Raw genomic sequence first — 19,000 nt, 5'->3', positions numbered from 1 at the left:
TTCGCCTCCTGGATGTCTGGCTTCAGTGCTGTCATGGAACTTCTCGAGGATGTCCGCCATGTGCTGTCTGGGTATCACCATTACTGCAGGCATGTTGGAGAGGTGCCACCTGTACATCAAGATCCTCCGTCAACCCAGAAATTCTTGTAGCACACCTTGAATTCCCTCAGGACGAGTCGACTATCGGTGTTCTATCTCCTAATCCACTGCGTCATGGTCCGATAGGGCTTGTCTTGTTCCTGCCACTGTTTGATTACTCCCAGATCAAGTCTCTTCTTGATGGTCATAAGGTGTTCGTGGGAACTCCCTCTCGACAATGTTTGTTGGTCCTGGGATGTGACACACATCAAAATCAAATTCCGCAATCACCAGAGTCCATCGCATCAATTTAGATTTTGAGCCAGAGACTGAGTTCAACCATTTGAGAGCAGCGTTATCGGTATAGAGCTGGAACTTCCTTCCCTCCAAGTAGCCTCTGAATTTACCCATGGCCCACATCACGGCTAAGGCTTCCTTCTCGGCAGTGCAGTAGCATTGTTCAGTGGGAGATAGCTTCTTGCTGGCTTACTCAATTATGTCCCTTCTGCTGTCACTCCTCTCCTGGAATAACACTGCTCCTAAGCTGGAGTCACTGGGGTCCGTCTGCAGGCACATCTTTCTTTGAGGGTCGGGATGCGCTAGACCGGGAGCATTGCATATCACAGCCTTAATGCCTTGGAATGCTGCCTCTTCCTTGCTGGTCCATGAATCTTCAGTCGTTCCAGTACTTTCCTCCGATGAACAAGGTGTTCATGAAAATTCTTGCTGTGGATTAAAATGTCGTTGAGATACACTTGGCAAAAATCTCCAACATATCCTGATAATACCTTATCCATCAGTCGCATGAAGGTGGCGGGAGCATTCTTCAATCCAAAAGGCATTACTGCAAACTGGTACAATCCTCTCGGTGTCATTAAGGCGGTCAGTGGTCTAGAACTTTCCTCGACCTCCACTTGCCAGTATCCGGAGTTAAGATCCAGCGTGCTGAAAACCCTAGATCCACTTACTTGTTTCAGCGAGTCTTTCAGGTCAGGGTTCTCGTTCAACTTGAGGAAGTTCGCACACAGTTGATACTGCCCTTTCTTCTTCTTTTCCTTCTTCAGTAGGCAAGAGGCAAAGCCCAACAGGATGTAGCAGGTTCGACGAGACCTTGCCCTTCCATCTCTTGAATCTTCTGAATGGCGAAGTTGTACTTATCCGGGTTGATTGGATATGGGCGTTGCTTGATGGGTGAGGAAGTGCTGCATTTAATGATGTGCGTTACAGTGGTAGATCATCCTATTTTAATGGTGATGATTTCTGGAAAGTCCTTTAAGGCGTGTCTCAGCTCCTCTTCTTCAGCTAGTTGAAGATGCGTTAACTGGATATATTCCATGTCTACGTCAACTTCCACATCATTGCAAGTCTGGAGATTTCCATCGTGCCAGGCAACACTCAGATGCCTGTCTTTTCCCAAAAAGACTTCATGTGCTGCACAGTCCAGGATCACCTTGTATTCTACCAAAAAGTCATGACCTAACATAATGTCAGGCGTTAGGTTCTGAATCACTGCAATGTTAACTACAATAGGCAGGTCCATGCATTTAGTGATTAGGTTAGTCTGTCCTTGGATGTAAAAGGTTACCCAGTCCGCTGGTCCCGCTACCCTTCCGAGATGGTGAGCATTCATAGGCAGTAGTAATATGGCAACAGTCCCATTTACAAATGAGTGGCTTGCTTTGCTGTTGAGTATGGCTGGAAACTTGTCATTGCCTATCTTCAAGATGATAGTCGGGCGAGGTTTGCATGTTCTGCTCACAATATGACCAATCCCTTTCCTACTTGACCAAAGCTGCTTGTCTGTCAGGTCATGAGGTGCATTCCTGTTCCCGGTCCCATCCCCGCTCAATCCAGAAGGGGCTAGACCTAGTTTTCCGACACCGAAGTTGGGCATTTGTTCTTCAGGTGTCCCGTTCTTCCACACTAGGAGCATTTCCAAACCAAGCTGGTCTCTTCCATGGCTTTACTCTTGCATTCTTCTTCCAACTGGGCAATGATTCTACGCAGATCACCAAAGGATCTTGGTTGCGATACCTTCACTAGGGATCTAATCTTATCGTGGAGTAGCTGTACAATGTCAGGTAAGATTTCATTCTCACTTCCTTCAGGATGCCGCCGCTTGAAGAGCTGGTAATTCTGGAGGTCGAATGCGCTAGTTCTCATGCCGGTGGGTTGTGCATCAGTCAGAGGCTTTGGAATTGAAACATGCAAGGGAGGAATTCCCTCTTGAAGTCCGTCCAGTTTCAGTTCAAGCCCTCCAAGGTATTCCACCAAGTAGTGGCTTGCCCCGTTTATTGTGGTGTGATGAGCTGAACAAAGATGTCCTCTCGTAGATTAGTCCTTCTTAGTATACTGACCAATCCCTCGATGAATCTGGCCGGGTTCTATTCCAGTCTCCCGTCGAATTCAAGAAGGATTTCTTTAATCACCTTCAAGTCTAGGTGCCCTGTATTGTCGGTCAGGTTTGAGGGGGTTGAAGGCGTGGTGATAGGATCTGTTCGATTTAATCTATCTTCTACTATGTGAAGGGGGGTCTCTCTCATATTCTGAACATCTGCCTTGATGGCTGAAATCTGGTTTTCTAATGTTCCTTCAACAGCAGAAATACAGCTCCAAAAATTTCCCTCAACGGCAGAGACACGGCTTCCAAAATTTCCCTCAATGGTAGAAATTCTCCCCTCAACCTGTTGTTTGATGCCAGAAACCTGGATTTTCCCCTCCTCCTTGAGGTTCGAGCATCCCCTTCCAGCTGGCTTACCCTACTATCGATCTGCTCAACCTGTCCCAGTTTTGACCTGATGTCTGATATCTGTTGTGTTAATTGATTGGTGACATCGCTAATTTGGGAATTGAAATGCAAAATTTTATCATCTATGGTTTCAAACTTTTTGGTTTCAGGCACTGTTCTACTTTTTAAACCTGCGTGTACACTCAGTATATTCGTATGGTTAAAACTGTATTAGCCTTCAAAATTTGTTCAGAAATCTGTTTTGTAAGGCAGAATTAACGTCTGAAATTTTGTCATTTACTTTCAAAATTTGTTCAGAAATCTGTTTTGTCACGGTGGAATTGAGTGTCTGTATCATGCTCATTATGCTGGAACACATTGTGGTCATATTTACCTCATCTTCCGATGAGGAGTCCGATTGTTCTTCCACCTCAATGAAGAACTTTTCGGGATCTTCACCATTTGTACTGAAGTCTTCTTGTAGCTGTGTCTACAATGTTCTCTTACTGCCGTTCATTGGAAGGTTTCGTTTTGCAAGTTCGTCTTCAAGTTGTTTTACAGACATATTTTCCAGCATCACTTTCATTTTATTCTGATTTCCACTTACACTCTTACTCACTACCGAAAATTATTTTCATGTGCTGTACACGAGGTCGCAAAAGACGCACACAGGAAATGCTGTCAATTGTGTGCACTGTTTTATTTATGAATTATATACATATTATACATACACACTAGTGAACTGCCATCTTGAAATGACTCGAAGAAGAAGAAGAGGAAGAAGAAGAATAAGAAGAATAAGAAGAAGACTGCCACATTAGCATGTCAACCAGCTACCAACACAACAAACTCATAACATGAGTTCACACACTTACTAACAACTCCTCACTAACAACTCAACTCTACTACCCAAGGCCGTCTCTTTATATACCTTACCTGGCCAGGCTTTTAGAAAAGTATCACACAACGTGTTTTCTCATATCTTCTTTAGTCTCCAATAATCTACATACAAATGGATAGAACATTCTATAAGACTCTAGTAACAAAGGTGCATTGTTCTGGACTATTACCCTGTGTTGCACAAGATTACATTGGATTTATACATCATATTTACAGGTAATAATAAATCATATACTATTAATTACATGTTCTTACATTAAATAAAGTCGTATTAATATACATAAGCCTACAGCAGATGTACCGTGACATAACCTCACATATTTTGTTCCACAAGACAGATCATACAACGCACAAATAATAAATGATACAACTATGATTTATACGAAATAAAGTGCATACTGACAACCTGTCATACATAACTAAATAGATAATAATAATAATAATAATAATAATAATAATAATAATAATAATAATAATAATAATAATAATTACAGCTACTAATCGAGCTCGATATTTCCACTATTTATCCATGGGCTTAGAGAATTGTTTCCCAGTTATTCTAGTCCATTACACTTGCATCATAGAAAGAAAACACAAAAGGATGATCTCCACAACCTCACACACTACCATCCCCCATTAGACTGGCTCTCTTCCCAGCTGCTCCACACCCACTTCTTCTCAGCAACCGATGAATTTGTTTCTGGCTTCAGTAATCATTGAGGGACCATCTTGACAGATTTACGAAGTGTAGAATAAAAGGAAACCTGGATAAACTTAGGAAATCTGGATAAACTTGGGAAAATGGAGGAGACAAATAGATAAAGTCAAATACAGGTGGTATAAGAATAGGAACACAAATAGATAAAGTCGAGTACAGGTGGTATAAGAATAGGAACACAGAACAGAGACAAAAGAAGAAAAGGAACCCAAAGGATCAATACTAATGGAAAGGAACAAACGAGTGCAAATCAGTTCATATGCAGAAAGATACGAACATTGAAAGGAATACATAACACAAATTTTTTTTTTTACTATTTGCTTTACATCACACTGTCACAGATAATCTACTTTCCAGTTCCATCAAGAGATAGGGAGGAGCTGGGATTAATGAAATAGCCAGTTTATCTCTGGATGGCAGTGTGTGAGGTTGTGGAGATGGTCATTTTCCTTTCCTTTCTATTTCTCCCTCCTTCCAAACTGACCTCTCTTCATGTTCTTCCTATCACCGAGCAAGTTGGCCATGAGTGGTAACGAACTATTTCAAAGTTTAGAAGGGGATATTGACCTGGATAATAACTGTGACACTGATATTGTGCAAGAAAAATAAGAAAGCCATATATTGACCCTCGCTGATAAATGTGAGCGCAATGCTTTTGACTAGGTACTTGTTTGGTGCTAGAACTGCTGAAGACGGACAAGTAATAGAAACAGTGAGTCAGGAAATAAGTCTGTTAGCAGCACTTCTAAGCTGGTTGTAAATGAAAGTGGTGCATCAGTGATCGTAAATGGCACAGTTGAAGATGTGAGCACTTGCCAATAGGATTTTGCCAATGTTTTGGTTAATGATACTGGACGGCATAGGAAAGACAATCTTGGGGGATAAGTAGAAAATAGAAGAAGGTATCTAAGAGCACATTTATTCCTGAATATAATTTGCCAACTTATGTGAATATGGCTGTGTTTGCTCATTGTGAAACAGCTAGTGATGTTTATCTTAAATGGTATGTGAAGCTCTAAATATAACAAATTACACTGCCAAGATACAAGGAACAGAGTGAACGCAGCCTGGATGAAGTGGTGCCAAGTTACAGAAGTCCTTTTCGACCAGAAGATCCCACTGTAGTTAAAATCAAATATTTATAAAATGGTCTTTCCTCCTGTAGCATTATACGGGATGGAAAGCTGGCCAGTCCCAAAAAACATGAGCAACATCTCCATGTCATGGAAATTATAATGCTTCGATGGCCTCTGGGACTCAGTAAAATGGACCTTGTAAGGAACCAGGATGTCAGAACAGCATCTGGAGTGGCTCCAATTACAGACATGATACAAAAGACTCAGCTAAGATGGTATGGTCACGTACTGTGGAGCAGTAGTACCTCAGTTGCAAAGGTGGCACTAGATCGACCACGGGGATGGCCAAGGAAGGGATGGCTTGACGCACTACAGGAAGACGTGTGTTTGGTGATCATTACTCCAGTTAACATCAAAAATTGGAGACATGGAAAGCAAAGTGCAGAAAAGCGGACCCTGCAATTACGCGGAATAAACGCTAGAGTGAAGAAGAAGGCGTACGCAAAGCTCTAGATAACACAGTTTATCAAAGTAATTTATATGCAACCCAGAAGTGTAAAAAATCTGTCCATGACTCCTAATGAATCAAATGCTTTAATTGCAATAAATAGGTTATTGGGCTCATTAAAATATTACTGGAACTGGGCTCCAGATTTTAATGATGATGTGATTTCAAATACTCTCAGAGCTTATGTTCTTATAGCAACATATGGATGACACTACTGACCTAGTATTACACCCTTCCGGGCCTCGAATGGATGACCCGCGCATAAGAATGCCTCCACCTAACAGGGTAAACACCCACGGATGAGACTAGAGTGAAGAGCAGTTCGAATTGCCTAACGAGCTTCGAACCGCTCCCCTTCCTACTTTCTGTGCTGGCCTCGGCAGCTCGAGCACTTGGGGGGTGGTATGTTCGAAGAAAAAAACCCCTCTAATACTTAAGATGAAGCCTTATGTAATCTGAAAGTAGGATTCTCTGGGTTCAACTGTCTACTGGATACTGCTTAGCACTGCTATAAATGACAAGAATCATATAAGGGGAGTTACAAAGACTAATTTATTCAAAATATGACATTAAAAAAAATAGATACAACCCTATACAATGAATTTGCTGCATATGGGAGGAAAAGAAAATAATTAACACTTTAAAATTCGACTCGCCTATAGGCGTCGTCTGCACAATGGTATAATTGAGGTTTTGCGAATGCTATCGTTCAACTTTCCCTCATTAGTTCAAACCATTCATGACATTTTAAAAAATATTCTGTCGATCACACCGTGAGATGAGCTGATGTCCCTACACATAGTATTTCCTGTTCTTAGCACGTAACTAACCGGTTCCTGCACTACATGATTACCATATTAAAAGATATATTTACATAATACATAAACACACATACCATTAGCTAAAATCCCCGGACTTCCCTGATCTGTCACCAAGACAATACAACATTGAACATCGGTTCTGTTTGAACTCAAAATAAATACACATTAAATAATAAACACACACAGATATATACGCCTCATGCATGAAGGAGGCTATTCCTGTAAGAAAAACATGGTTATCAGTATCTTTTGCCTCAACCCACTTGACCTGGGCTCGAACCAGATGACTCCGACTGAGAGGTACATTCCTGAAAAATCCCTACACTAGCTACGGTCTCATATTACCGGATATTGGGGAGATCCCTACTCATTTATTAATTACCATCTATATCACCGTGATATTATCATTGACAGAAGTGTCTTAGCTGAACCATTTAAAAACAACAAGCAATCACAGGGGAGATCCACAGCCTCAAGCCTTAACTATAATAGCCCAGCGGGACTGCTCTGTTGCGAGGGCGAGAAGCGAACACTCACAAAAAAAGGGAAGGGACAGTCATTCGCTTCATACTACCATTTCTTATTCATTGGCCACGCCGGATTCATCTCTCCCTCACAACGTCCAGCCCTCCTTTCTCGAAGACACATATCTATGGCCCACTTCATTTGTTTATTCATCTTACCGCAAAATTCCCAAGAAATACTCATTTATTCCATACAGTCTCATTTTCCTCGTAGAGCGCCGCTTATGGGCACCATTACTTTTGAATCATCTCATCATACACTATCTGGGCATTCGGCCCTCTCATTACGTCCCATATCGCGTATCTTCTTTCCTTGGGCATAGGACTCTCATGATTCCTCAATTCCACGCTCCTCATCTTCTTCGCTCACCGCCCAAAGTTATGCATATATTTACATTTCTACCATACATAAGACTCTGGCTTCCCTGTATCTCAGCCGGTTGCATACCAAAAAAAAAACTCCATACATTTCTGGTTAAATAATCAAGAATCACAGGAAACTCGCCAACTGTCCCTCAATATTATACCTAAATAACATATTTACGTACCTCTCTCGGACAGGAGTTCTTCTTTCTTGCAGCATGCAATTATTATATGTGTAAGTTACGCATGCATCGCCTGATTGATCCATGAGTTTTCCCCAGCCTATATGCTAGCCACCTTGGACATTAACCAGCAACCTTTGGACATGGTTTTCCCTGCTCACTTATTATTGTTCCAGCCACCTATATTGGAACTCAAATATTCTCCTATCCTTGTCGACCTTACTTGCTAGGATATTCTACATATCACTAAGAATAACCCCTCACGATAAACTAATCATTAAGAAGAAAACAAATGGGTTGTCTGGGGAGTTAGTTTCCCTTGAATTTTACGTTAACATGATCAGAAACAATAAAATTTCCATATTAGGACATGCATTATTTTACAACATTTAGGTATTACAGAGGAAAGCTCATCCTACTACCGGTTCTACATTAACGTGCTAAGAAATTTTATATTGACATCACTCATCTGTTTGGTGGCCGTGGTTTTTCTTTCCACGGGAGACCCATAGCAGTGCTTACTGCTGCATGACCTCAGCGCTGGAAACGGGCGTGCTGTCCTTCAGCCCTGGTCTATACAAGTCTGACATCCTGGATATCTCGTTCACAGCTGAAATCTCAGAGTAATCCAAATGTGTAAAACTTCACCACTCGTCACACGGTCCTCTGTTTACCGCGACATACACACAGAGTTTACACCACGAAAAAGCAGGTCATTCTAATCACAGCGAGCGTGTTCACAGCAGGAATCGGGTGGCTCACGACACTTGAGCACCCTGACTTAGAGTAGCAATTTGGGCGATACCAATTTACTAATATCACGGACTCAATTAGGCCAGCATTGTATATAGCCGAAACCCGCTACTCGTTTATAAATTATGCTCGCAGCTTATTTAATGACATGCGGCACAGAGACATTCGCCTAGGCTCGCTTGGCTTCCCGTCCACACTTCACAAAGGCTTCGTATTTCACGGCCGCGACGGACACAATAACACTGTCTTAGCATGCGGTCAGTAGAGTTCGGACTGTAAAACTGGAGCACAACGTGACACAATGTTCCCTCTCAATGACCCGCTAGGAACTGTGTCCAGCGAGGGTCAGCTCGGCTTTTATGGTCTACGCACCGGAAAACAATGAGCGTACACAATTCACGGTTCATTAAGGACAGCAGCTCCTTTCATCCCAGGAATTCAAAACATTTAAATGGTGCATATTGTAACCCACTCTTTCCTCTCTTATTTGAACCAAGTGTGCTCTCCCGACGATCGGCAGTTTTTACGTAATTTGCTTCCCGCTTTTAATTATTCCATGAGCGTCATCTGGGGGTGGAGTCAATTTTGAGCGCGACTCTTAGCTTGGGGGACGGTTTCTCGATCACATGTGTTTGCGATATGTCACGGCTGGACATCTGGTGACCTCCTTTCATCCCCTGAATAAAGTATTCCATATTTTTAGTCTGGGATACGCAGAAAATTCAGCTCTATTCATTGGTGTGCCTCTCATAATTTTCCCATGTCTGGATCAAAATATCTTATAATTTTTATGCGCCAAAATTCGACGTTGGCAGCCATGAAACGTGCATAAAAAACCGGAAGTTACTTCTGTTAGTTTGGATCCCTGGTAAAATCCCTTGGGGCGTGTTTGACTACTCCAGCATCGCGTCATATCTCCAACTCTCTCTGCAAGTTGAGAGGGCCTTTTCGCGGGGGCTTGGCTCCTGTTCAGCCTTCCCTTTGTTTTCCAGGCGCTCTTTCGCGAGTTCCGTTCTGGCCAGACGCTGCTCAATCGCCATCACCCATACTACTGCCAATGGCGCGACCTTTAAAGTGATTTTAATAAGGTAGAAAGGCACCTATGATTTCAATGAGCTGTACAGGACACTGTACGTTTTCAGTATATACTGATGATGATCACTGGTTGCCATGGTTACAGTGGTGTCAGGAAATCAATGACTCTAATTCCAGATAAACCCTCAGCCCAGAAACATATCTATCTTAAAATATATTCCCCAAAATATAGCAAATGACAAGAAAATGTCTCATGGTGAGAGTGATTGTATGTAACTACCATGATACCCTACAGAACTTACCACTATTTAAAAAAAAAACAATGGCAAAACGGCACAAGGAAAGATATAACATGCCCAACCATTGTTGTAGGCCTAGATTATGTAACTACCATATGGGTGGAATTGATCAGGGAGACCAATTTGTTTGAAGATGTAAGAAATGGTGGCATGCACTATTTGGGGACTACTTCAAATAGCATTCATCAATGTAAACAGGGACTTCTGTGAAATGCTTGATAAAATTCCACTGATTCAGTTTTGGTGGGATGTTGCTCTTGGATTATTGACTTTCAGTGACACAAAGTCTACCGTGATAGCCCACAGAACTTAGCACTATTTCCAGAAAAAACAAAGTCTAGTGCTGAAAGACAACTAAAAAAGCAACAAAAACAAAAAGAGGGAAAAATCTGCCGCTAAAGATGTCAGACTATGAAAGAAGGAAATTCACCGCCCTATTTTCATAGATGTAAGGGTTAGGTGTGAATTCTGTGGTTTCCACCAGATACATTCTCATCCCTACAGTAAATGTGGCCACTGCAATATACATTGGTCCTATATGCATGTTGATGTGTATGTTAAGTATTCAGCCCAAAGGCTGGTTTAATCCTCAACAACTCTGCCATCAGCTGTCATAGATGGCCTAGGCATCACTGAAGAGGCATACTAGGGAAATGAAGAGTGAGGTAGTTTCCTGTTGCTGTTACATATCAGTCTGCCAAGTACACTGAAATGCATGCACCAACAAACCTTATGAGCGACATTTTCACACCATTTATATCAGGGACTGGCTGCCAACGGAATGGCATTACTAACATCGCTCATACCTCAGTCACTTTCATATTGTCAATGCCAAGGTTGAGACTGAGACAGTTCAATGAAAGTAACAAATTTGTTCTAGCTGCCCACACCAGAAGACACAGTGCACTGTAAGCACTAAGTCTCACCAGCAAAGGCATATTTTTCCTGTAATGAAAAAAAAAAGAATTATTTCAATACCTATCATGATGTAGAATTCACACTGTAAACTTAATGCAAGTGTAATAGACTGATATAACTTGGAAACAATATTCTTTAGTCCATGGTTAAATAATACAAATATTTATTTTACTTTTATGATTATTATTATTATCATGACTTGTGAGGTATGGCTATGAAGTGTGTTTACATCCATTTAGTATTATTTTTATTTACGTAGTTATGTCTGGACTTTATTTGGTATAAATCACGATCGTATTATTTGTAAGGTTATGTCATGAAACATCTGTTGTATATATTAATACAAGCTGATGTACCCGTGCTTCGCTACGGAATTCTACATTGTATACAGAATTCTAGGTTAGGTAGTGTACACCTTGTGAGCAAGATTGTATTACATTGCATAGCTCTTAACATTATCCTAGAAACGTGACGGGGAAGTCACCAAACGTCTTTTCTTATATGAAGACTGAGTTAGGGAATTTTCATTTTAATGGCAGGCCCACTTGTCTACCATCAGTCACAATTCAGGCTGGGGAGTTTTCATTATAATGGCAGACACTTACTTCCCACCTGCTTTTTTACATCCTCAGAAAGACTGTCTTAGTGGTTTTCCCAAGTGAAATGAACGTAGGTCATTACAATGACGTTGGTAGGAATAGCGCGATTAAAAGCAATATGAAATACTCGATGAAATGAAAAACCACGCATTTTCTCCCTTTTAACAAAAAGTACTACGCTGCCAATCTAACAGTCCAAAGTTCCAGAGCTGGAATGACGAAGTCGCAGACAGCCGTGATCCGTGAACACCCTTCGTCTTTTATCGGTGGGAGGTGTGTGTGTGTGCGCGCGCGCGCGTGCGTGTGCATGTGTGAATAGTGGAGAGTCCTAGGGCAAATCTAGGCCCTTTTTATAATCTTTTTCCTTGGAGTACCCAATGAGTTGGAAAATCTCATTTCACTACACTGGTGGCGGAAAAATCTATCTGACTTGGAGGCAAATTTTTCCTCCAAGCCAGAGGAGAAAACCCCTCTTCACTGCTAATTTGAAATAAAATAATATAGAATTTAATAAAAGTGAAGAGGAAGGTGCTTTTCATGAGAAACAGCTCTTTTCAGGGCTGAATTTTGAATTATTTAGTGAATTGTGGAGCTATAATTTGGAATACGCCTAAATTGTAATTCTAGACCAGGTCATAAGTGAACCTCTGTCAAATTCAAAACAGCGCGTCAGAGTAGGGATCAAATAGCTGGAATACTATGATGAACCAGTGTGTTACATACCAGCTGTATCAGACAATGTATGAACTAGAGGAATGGCACGCTAAAGAAAAAAGTTTTCTAACACTCCAGCTATTTCCCGCCAATATTCAGTCAGGCTGTTATACTCGGTATGCAGCAGTAATCCCATCTATCAATCGGAGTTGAGAGCAGCATAAGATACAAAGAACATCACAACAAACAATGCTCAATGTAATGTTATTGTTGATCAATGTTATGCGCTTTAGATATTGTAGGCCTTCACATTTAGTTTTCTTCCCACTCTGAAATACCACTCTTATCATAGTCGGTACGGTAAAACTGAATAAAACATAAATGATCGGAAGTTGTATTCTCTATAACTTCTGTTATGTAGTACTTTTCTATAGGACCAATAACATAGGTACTTAAAAATTAAATTTTAGGCGCCTACCCCTAAACTACCATTTCATCCAGGGTCAATAAAATTGTTTATAGCTTAGACCAGAGTTTCTTCTTCCCTGAATCTATATATCAATTTTCATTAAATTCTATTCACCCATTTTCTCGTGGCTCGGCGGTGGACTTGGGAACAAAAACTGAAATTCATGAATATCTGTGTTACAGCCAGTACATAAGATAAGACATAAATGATCAGAAATTTAATTCTATACAATTAGTATTTATCAACAGGACCACTAATAATATAAATATTTGAGAATTGAATTTTAGGCCTTCCCCTAAACTACCATTTCACTTAGCGTGAACAAAATTATTTATAGCCTAGACTGTAGAATCTCATTCCCCGACTTTACATACCAATTTTTGTGAAATTCTCTTCAGCCGTTTTCTCATGATGCGTGTACATACATGAATACATACTGATAGCCAGAAATTATGGAAAAGTAAAAAGTGCATTTCCTTGTTACAGTAGACATGACCGATAGAGAAATACCATTCTTGTCAAATTCTGAGCAGTGTACAGACAAAACTCTGATTTTATATATATACATAACTTTATTTAATAAGAACACGTAATTAATAGTATATAATTTATTATTAACTGTATATATGATGTATAATCCAATGTAACATTGTGCAACACACTGTAATAAGTCCAGAACAATGCAATGTGCAACTAGATTTGTGTAGAAACTTACTTACATTTGTAAGTAGGCTATTGGTGACTCTCGAATCTACGAGAAAATATGTTGTGTCATATTCTTCCAGAAGCCTAGCCGGGCAACATATATAAATAGGCAGTTTTGTGAGTGAGAGTTAAGCTGTTTTGATGAGACTTGTGTGGAAGTCGCGTTAGCCAAATATTTGAAGTCAAGTATGTGAATTGGTTTTGTTGGGTTAGTAGTTGACATGTAACTGTTACAGTCCCTCTTTATTCTTCGTAGTAGTGTTTTGTTTATCAAGATGGCAGTTCATTAGTGTGTGCGTGTGGAAGATGTAAATACATTTTTTAAATAAATAGTGTACACAACTGACAGCATTTGTGTGCGTCTTTGTGGATACAACAAACTGAACGTTGTAAATGTTCCTGTAGTATCAAATTAATTAAATTTTACTAATTAGGCATTTCAATTTTCCTGAATTAATTTTGATACAGTCCTCGGTATTATTGAAGAAGATTAACTGCAAACTGAAAAATATAGTTTATTGTCACATCTTGGAGAAAGCCTTTCAGCATGTAATATATGTAAGTGCTCACGATGAACCAGCCTACATAGGAACCGATGGTACTCTCAAGTACCATGTCTGGAGAACATAGCATTAAAGAAAATACACAATAATTAACATTTTACTAATAGATTTTTAATGGCCAACTGTACAAAAACAGGAGCAATGCATCCTTGGTCAGTTTAGGGTTAATACATGCACAAATGAATGGAATATTACACAGTGAAAATCCCAAGAGCCAGGTATATATTCATGTAGGAAAAACTCTCAAGTCCATCTTCAAGAAACCACATTTACACCCACGTGTTTAAACAAATATTCCTCTAAGTATTAAAGAAAGGGAGGAGAGACGCTGGTCTCCATGAAAATATTCCTTGGATATATTTTGAAGAAGTTAATTCTGGATACATAACTATAGTGTTTTTATTTCCTCAAAGTTTATTCTATGATAGTGATTATTGTTTCATTTTACACCAGTAATTTTCATTTTCAAAATAAAGAATAACAATTTTTCTTCTGAGCTATCAGAGAATTGATCTCCAGAAAAATAAAATTAATAATAATAAATAAAAATAAAAATTACTCAAAAATTTTATTGATCCCTTCTCTTTTCTTCCAGAATTCTTCATTTATAACTCAATATTCACTTACCTTTCAATATGATATTTATTTGACGATCGAGGTTGTCTCTTTCCTTTGATAACTCTTCTGCTTTTCTCTTGTATTGCATTTTCCGTTCTGAAATCTCAAAGAGTAATTGAACATTGAGTGTCTAAAGGGTAGATTAATCATCCTCTGTTAACACTAATCACAGAACAAAAAGAAACAAAAAAACAAAGTGGTCTTAGCCTTCAGAAAATGAAGGTGGAGGCAAAAGAAAGGGTTACTCCTGTAGGTGAAAAAAGAAAGAAAAAATACCAAAGCCTCAAAGCCATCAGGGTGGGAAGAGAACAAACATTGACCAAGAGAGGTAATACAGAAAAATGAAAGATAGGTTCCTGGTACAAGTAAGAGGAAGTTTGGAGTTCTGTGGTTATCACTGCAGTTGAGGGGGTCATCGTTGCTTTACGTCAGTAGTGCACCATACCCTGTGGTGTGGTATGTTAGAAAAATGGGCGTAAGAAAATCTCTAAATAAACTTATACTAATTAGTATACAGACAGGAAATAGGCATATTTTGAAATGAGACATATATGTAAAGGGGTAGAGTGAATTTATTGGTCCAAAACATAAATACGGTTCATACTAAAATGAAATCCAACATGAAATTAGCAATCTTGACCCCAGAATTGTTTGTAAAAATATGACTTGCACATGACAATAAAATAAATTACAACAAAATAAATTCAGACAAAAGAAAGCGGGCAACAACCTGTACAATAATGTTACAAAATCTATTACACGGAGATTTGATCTGTGTTACAAATAAATAAATTGTGTAGCTGCGTCAGCTAAGCTCCTAAGTCCATTTGTCCTAGGGCATCGATCTTAATCGTCTCTATGATGTTCCAGAAATACTAATACACTAGTACAAAAATAACTGACTATCTATATTTACACTCCGACATATTCGGATACAAATAATAAAACACACTGGTGCAGGGTAGTTCCTAAACATTCCCTCCAAAATAAAGCACTGATTCTACTGCATGAGTCCGCACTCAAATGCAAATTGGACCAGACAGAACTGGCTTCCCAGCGTATTAGCTATCGAGCTAAAAATCCCAAATTTACACAACACAAGACACATAAGAACAAACAGGTACACACACACAAATAGAACAAAACCTGTGGATAAAAACACATACAGACAAGCATATAAAATAATAGAGATATTGGGGATTGAACCTGACTTTGGCAGGCTCTGTAGGCTTGTGTCTCAAACAGACACAGTTGTCCATCTCTCTCGCTCCAAGTGGTTAGATCGATTAGCTGTTTGGAATGCAAAACATTATCTAACAGGTAAGGATGTGCAGAGCTCTGGGGACACATAATAGAACCTCGTAAATCCACTTTCACTTGACATGAGGGGAACTAGCACTTGGCTGTCAAACAGGCCAACATGCTGGGGAACTTATACAACGGGTCAGGCCTTCCGCCTGCAATATTTCTCGTGAACGAGGAAACAAATTCTTTCATACATTTCCGCTCAGCAGCTACTTTCTTAAGCAACTCATCAGCTGGCTAATTACTGCACATACAAACATAGCTCCCAGCAATAATACAGCATTTCTCACCTAATCACAAACATTTGGCCCCAAAATCATCCCTCTGGCATTTCAAGCCATTGACATTGCATATCCTTGGTTTGATCTCATGGTATTCCTGAACTTGCCTTCTTTCCAATATAAATGATCCTATTATGACCCAACGGTGGACATATTTTCACTGCACATCCTGTAGTTACTGAAAAAATTCATGCCATATGCATAGAAACAACCTAGCTAATTCCTGTTACTAATTATCTGAATTTAATCCAATGCAGTGGGCATATAGCCTGTTTGATATTTAAAAGAACTCTACCCAAAATATCTCTATGATAAATGATGTAAAAAAAAATAGAACAAAATAATCAAGCAAAGAAAACCATCTATCATTATCCTATCAATATCCTTTCTTCTCATCTAGCTAAATATGTACACTTCAAATGGGCTGAAGACAGGCACATCAGCTTTGACCAAATTTAACATCAAATAAAATTAATCAAAAACAATTTCCACTCTGGCTGACATTTAATCATTGAAACACTCAAATTAATCCAAATACAGTGTATTAATATTCCCTAAAACATGCTTATATAGACATTAGGACTTAACTTTTGCAGCTATCAGCCATCCACCACGAATCACATGTCCGCTGTGTCATGATCGCTTTAGCCCATCATGACAGCAAGGGTTGAATGGTCCTGGTCTCGAGTCCTCGTACAGCCATCGTTGTCTTCTCCTTGTTCCTAAAAACGTCTGCAAGTATGCTGTGAATTAAGGGCCCCTCTTCACCGCTTCCCGTGCACAAATACACAATATTGATCCTAATGATAGGCTATAATTTGCTTCGCCTATGCACAAGTAATGGTCCCAACTTGTGCATCATTAGATTAAGGGCATATACCCGATCAACATTAGTCCTCCTTTGTAGCTAAAATATGTGGAACGCACTCATGATATCTGCGACTCATGAGCACTTACTGACTGGATATGCTAATTAAAGTGTTAATTGTACTTCTATTTCACTCGCTGGCCTCAAGTTGTTATTCTCAGATTAATGAATATATGGAATCTGAATGGTACCAGACCACACTTGGTATTTCAAAGTACTTTATAAAGACCACGATAGAGGTGTCTATCTTTTAAAAGTACTGCTAGTCACAAAGCAAATTATTAGTTCTGGAACGCACACATAGCGTGTAACTGACTTTGATATTCACAAAGAACCTTGGGGTTCCCGGCGTTCAAATTTTACCTCTCCCCTAGCAAGTATCAGTTGAGTTTGAATAGTAGAGTGGGGTCTACATGCCTGGATACATAGCCAACGGTTCAATTTTAACTTGAAAAAGTTCACTGGTAATGGAAAAGTATTGGGTGTGCCTCGCCTACGTCACGGCTCTCCTGGCTTTCTGCCTTCACTCCCAGCTCCTTGCACATACATAAAATAAAATATTTCCACAGTGTTATAAGTAAATAATTGAGGCGTACATGATATGGCTCAGTAGGTATAACCTTAAAGTGCCCTACATGTGTCCCCCAGGTGGTGCTAAATAAGCAACAACATCGGCTGCTGGACCCAAAGAAATTTTCTTGCAGATATCCCAACAAATACAGGATACATCACAACCGTGTATATAGTGCTAAGTGTATATAGTTATATATATATATATATATAGTTTCTTTGTACCCTCTACATGCCATACAAAATAAACAAACAAACAAACAAACAAACAAATAAATAAATAAATAAATAAATAAATAAATAAATAAATAAATAAATAAATAAATAAATGCAGTTGAAATTTGCTTGAGGGAAATTGTGCATTAAGTCAGTGATCCACATCACCAAGATTTTAAAAGGAAGGTGATTTGAAAATTTATTTGAACACTAGGTAAATAAGCAGATAATTCTGACACTTTGATTTCTTATGATCAAAATGATAACAATAAATGTTAATCAATTGGATCAAGATGCTATACACGAACAACACAAGTCATGTACGTTGTGCTGTTGGCATCTCAGAGAGCTCCCCAGTGAAAGTCAGTGTACACCAAGGTTCTGCACTCTGCTCATATTGCTCTTTGTCCTAGTCACAGACACAATCACACGGGACCTGCAAAAAAGTGTCCCTTGGACTCTCTTATACGCAGATGATGTCTCAATTGCTGATACCACCAGAAGAGGATTGCAGCATCAAGTTAAAGACTGGAACGGTTGTCTCTCGCAATAGAGTCTTAGATTGAACAAAAAGAAGACCAAACACCTGGAAACCATCCCAAGCAACGGCTCTATCCAAGTTGATAGAGGAACCTAAAAAAAAAAAAGCTTCAGGTATCTAGGATCTCGCCTACAGACTGATGGTGGGATATGTGATGGAGTGCGAAGTAGGATAAAGGCAACATGGATGAAATGGAGGAGAGTCACAGGCGTACTCTATGACAGAAGGATGCCACTACATCTGAAGTCCAAAATATACTGTATGGTGGTTCGTCCTGTTGCTTTATACAGTGTTGAATGTCGACCAGCTGACAAAGATACAGAGTGCCAACTATGCAACATGGAAATGTGTATGCTACATTGGTCCTACTCCTGCTTGATGTCAAAAACGACACCATTTGTCTGCAAGTGGACATTGCACCCATCACTGAGACGGTACAGGAAAAAGGACTCCACCTGCTGCACCTGGAACAGTTTCCAATTTCACCCATTCCTTTGAAATTACTGGGCAACGTCCACATGGATGTCCAAAGCAGCACTGGCATTGCACAGTAAATGCTGATGTAAAGACTCTCTCTCAGCTTAAGATTACATGATGTCCGAGATCGTGCAAAATAGTGAGCTAAGATTAAAACAGCGGATCCTGCACCAGAGGGAAAATGCTAGGCAGAAGAAAAAGAAGAAGAAGAAGAAGAAGAAGAAGAAGAAG

At 39.7% G+C, this 19,000-nt stretch overlaps 1 protein-coding gene across 2 annotated transcripts in view; it reads right to left on the bottom strand.

Annotated features, from left to right (window-relative positions):
• The window catches only part of LOC136871757 (rho-associated protein kinase 1), a 166,787-nt gene that overhangs the window by 102,031 nt on the left and 45,756 nt on the right, over positions 1-19,000 (bottom strand). For both annotated transcript variants that reach the window (XM_067145310.2, XM_067145308.2), the window contains exon 4: positions 14,521-14,614. In XM_067145310.2, the coding sequence (XP_067001411.2) occupies positions 14,521-14,614 (94 nt within the window). The remainder of the gene's footprint in view (positions 1-14,520; positions 14,615-19,000) is intronic.

This window comes from Anabrus simplex, chromosome 4 (assembly GCF_040414725.1).
Source record: "Anabrus simplex isolate iqAnaSimp1 chromosome 4, ASM4041472v1, whole genome shotgun sequence".
NCBI classification, from domain to species: Eukaryota; Metazoa; Arthropoda; class Insecta; order Orthoptera; family Tettigoniidae; genus Anabrus; species Anabrus simplex.
The sequence above is the reverse complement of the archived record's forward strand: the minus strand, read 5'-3'. Positions and strand labels throughout refer to the sequence as shown.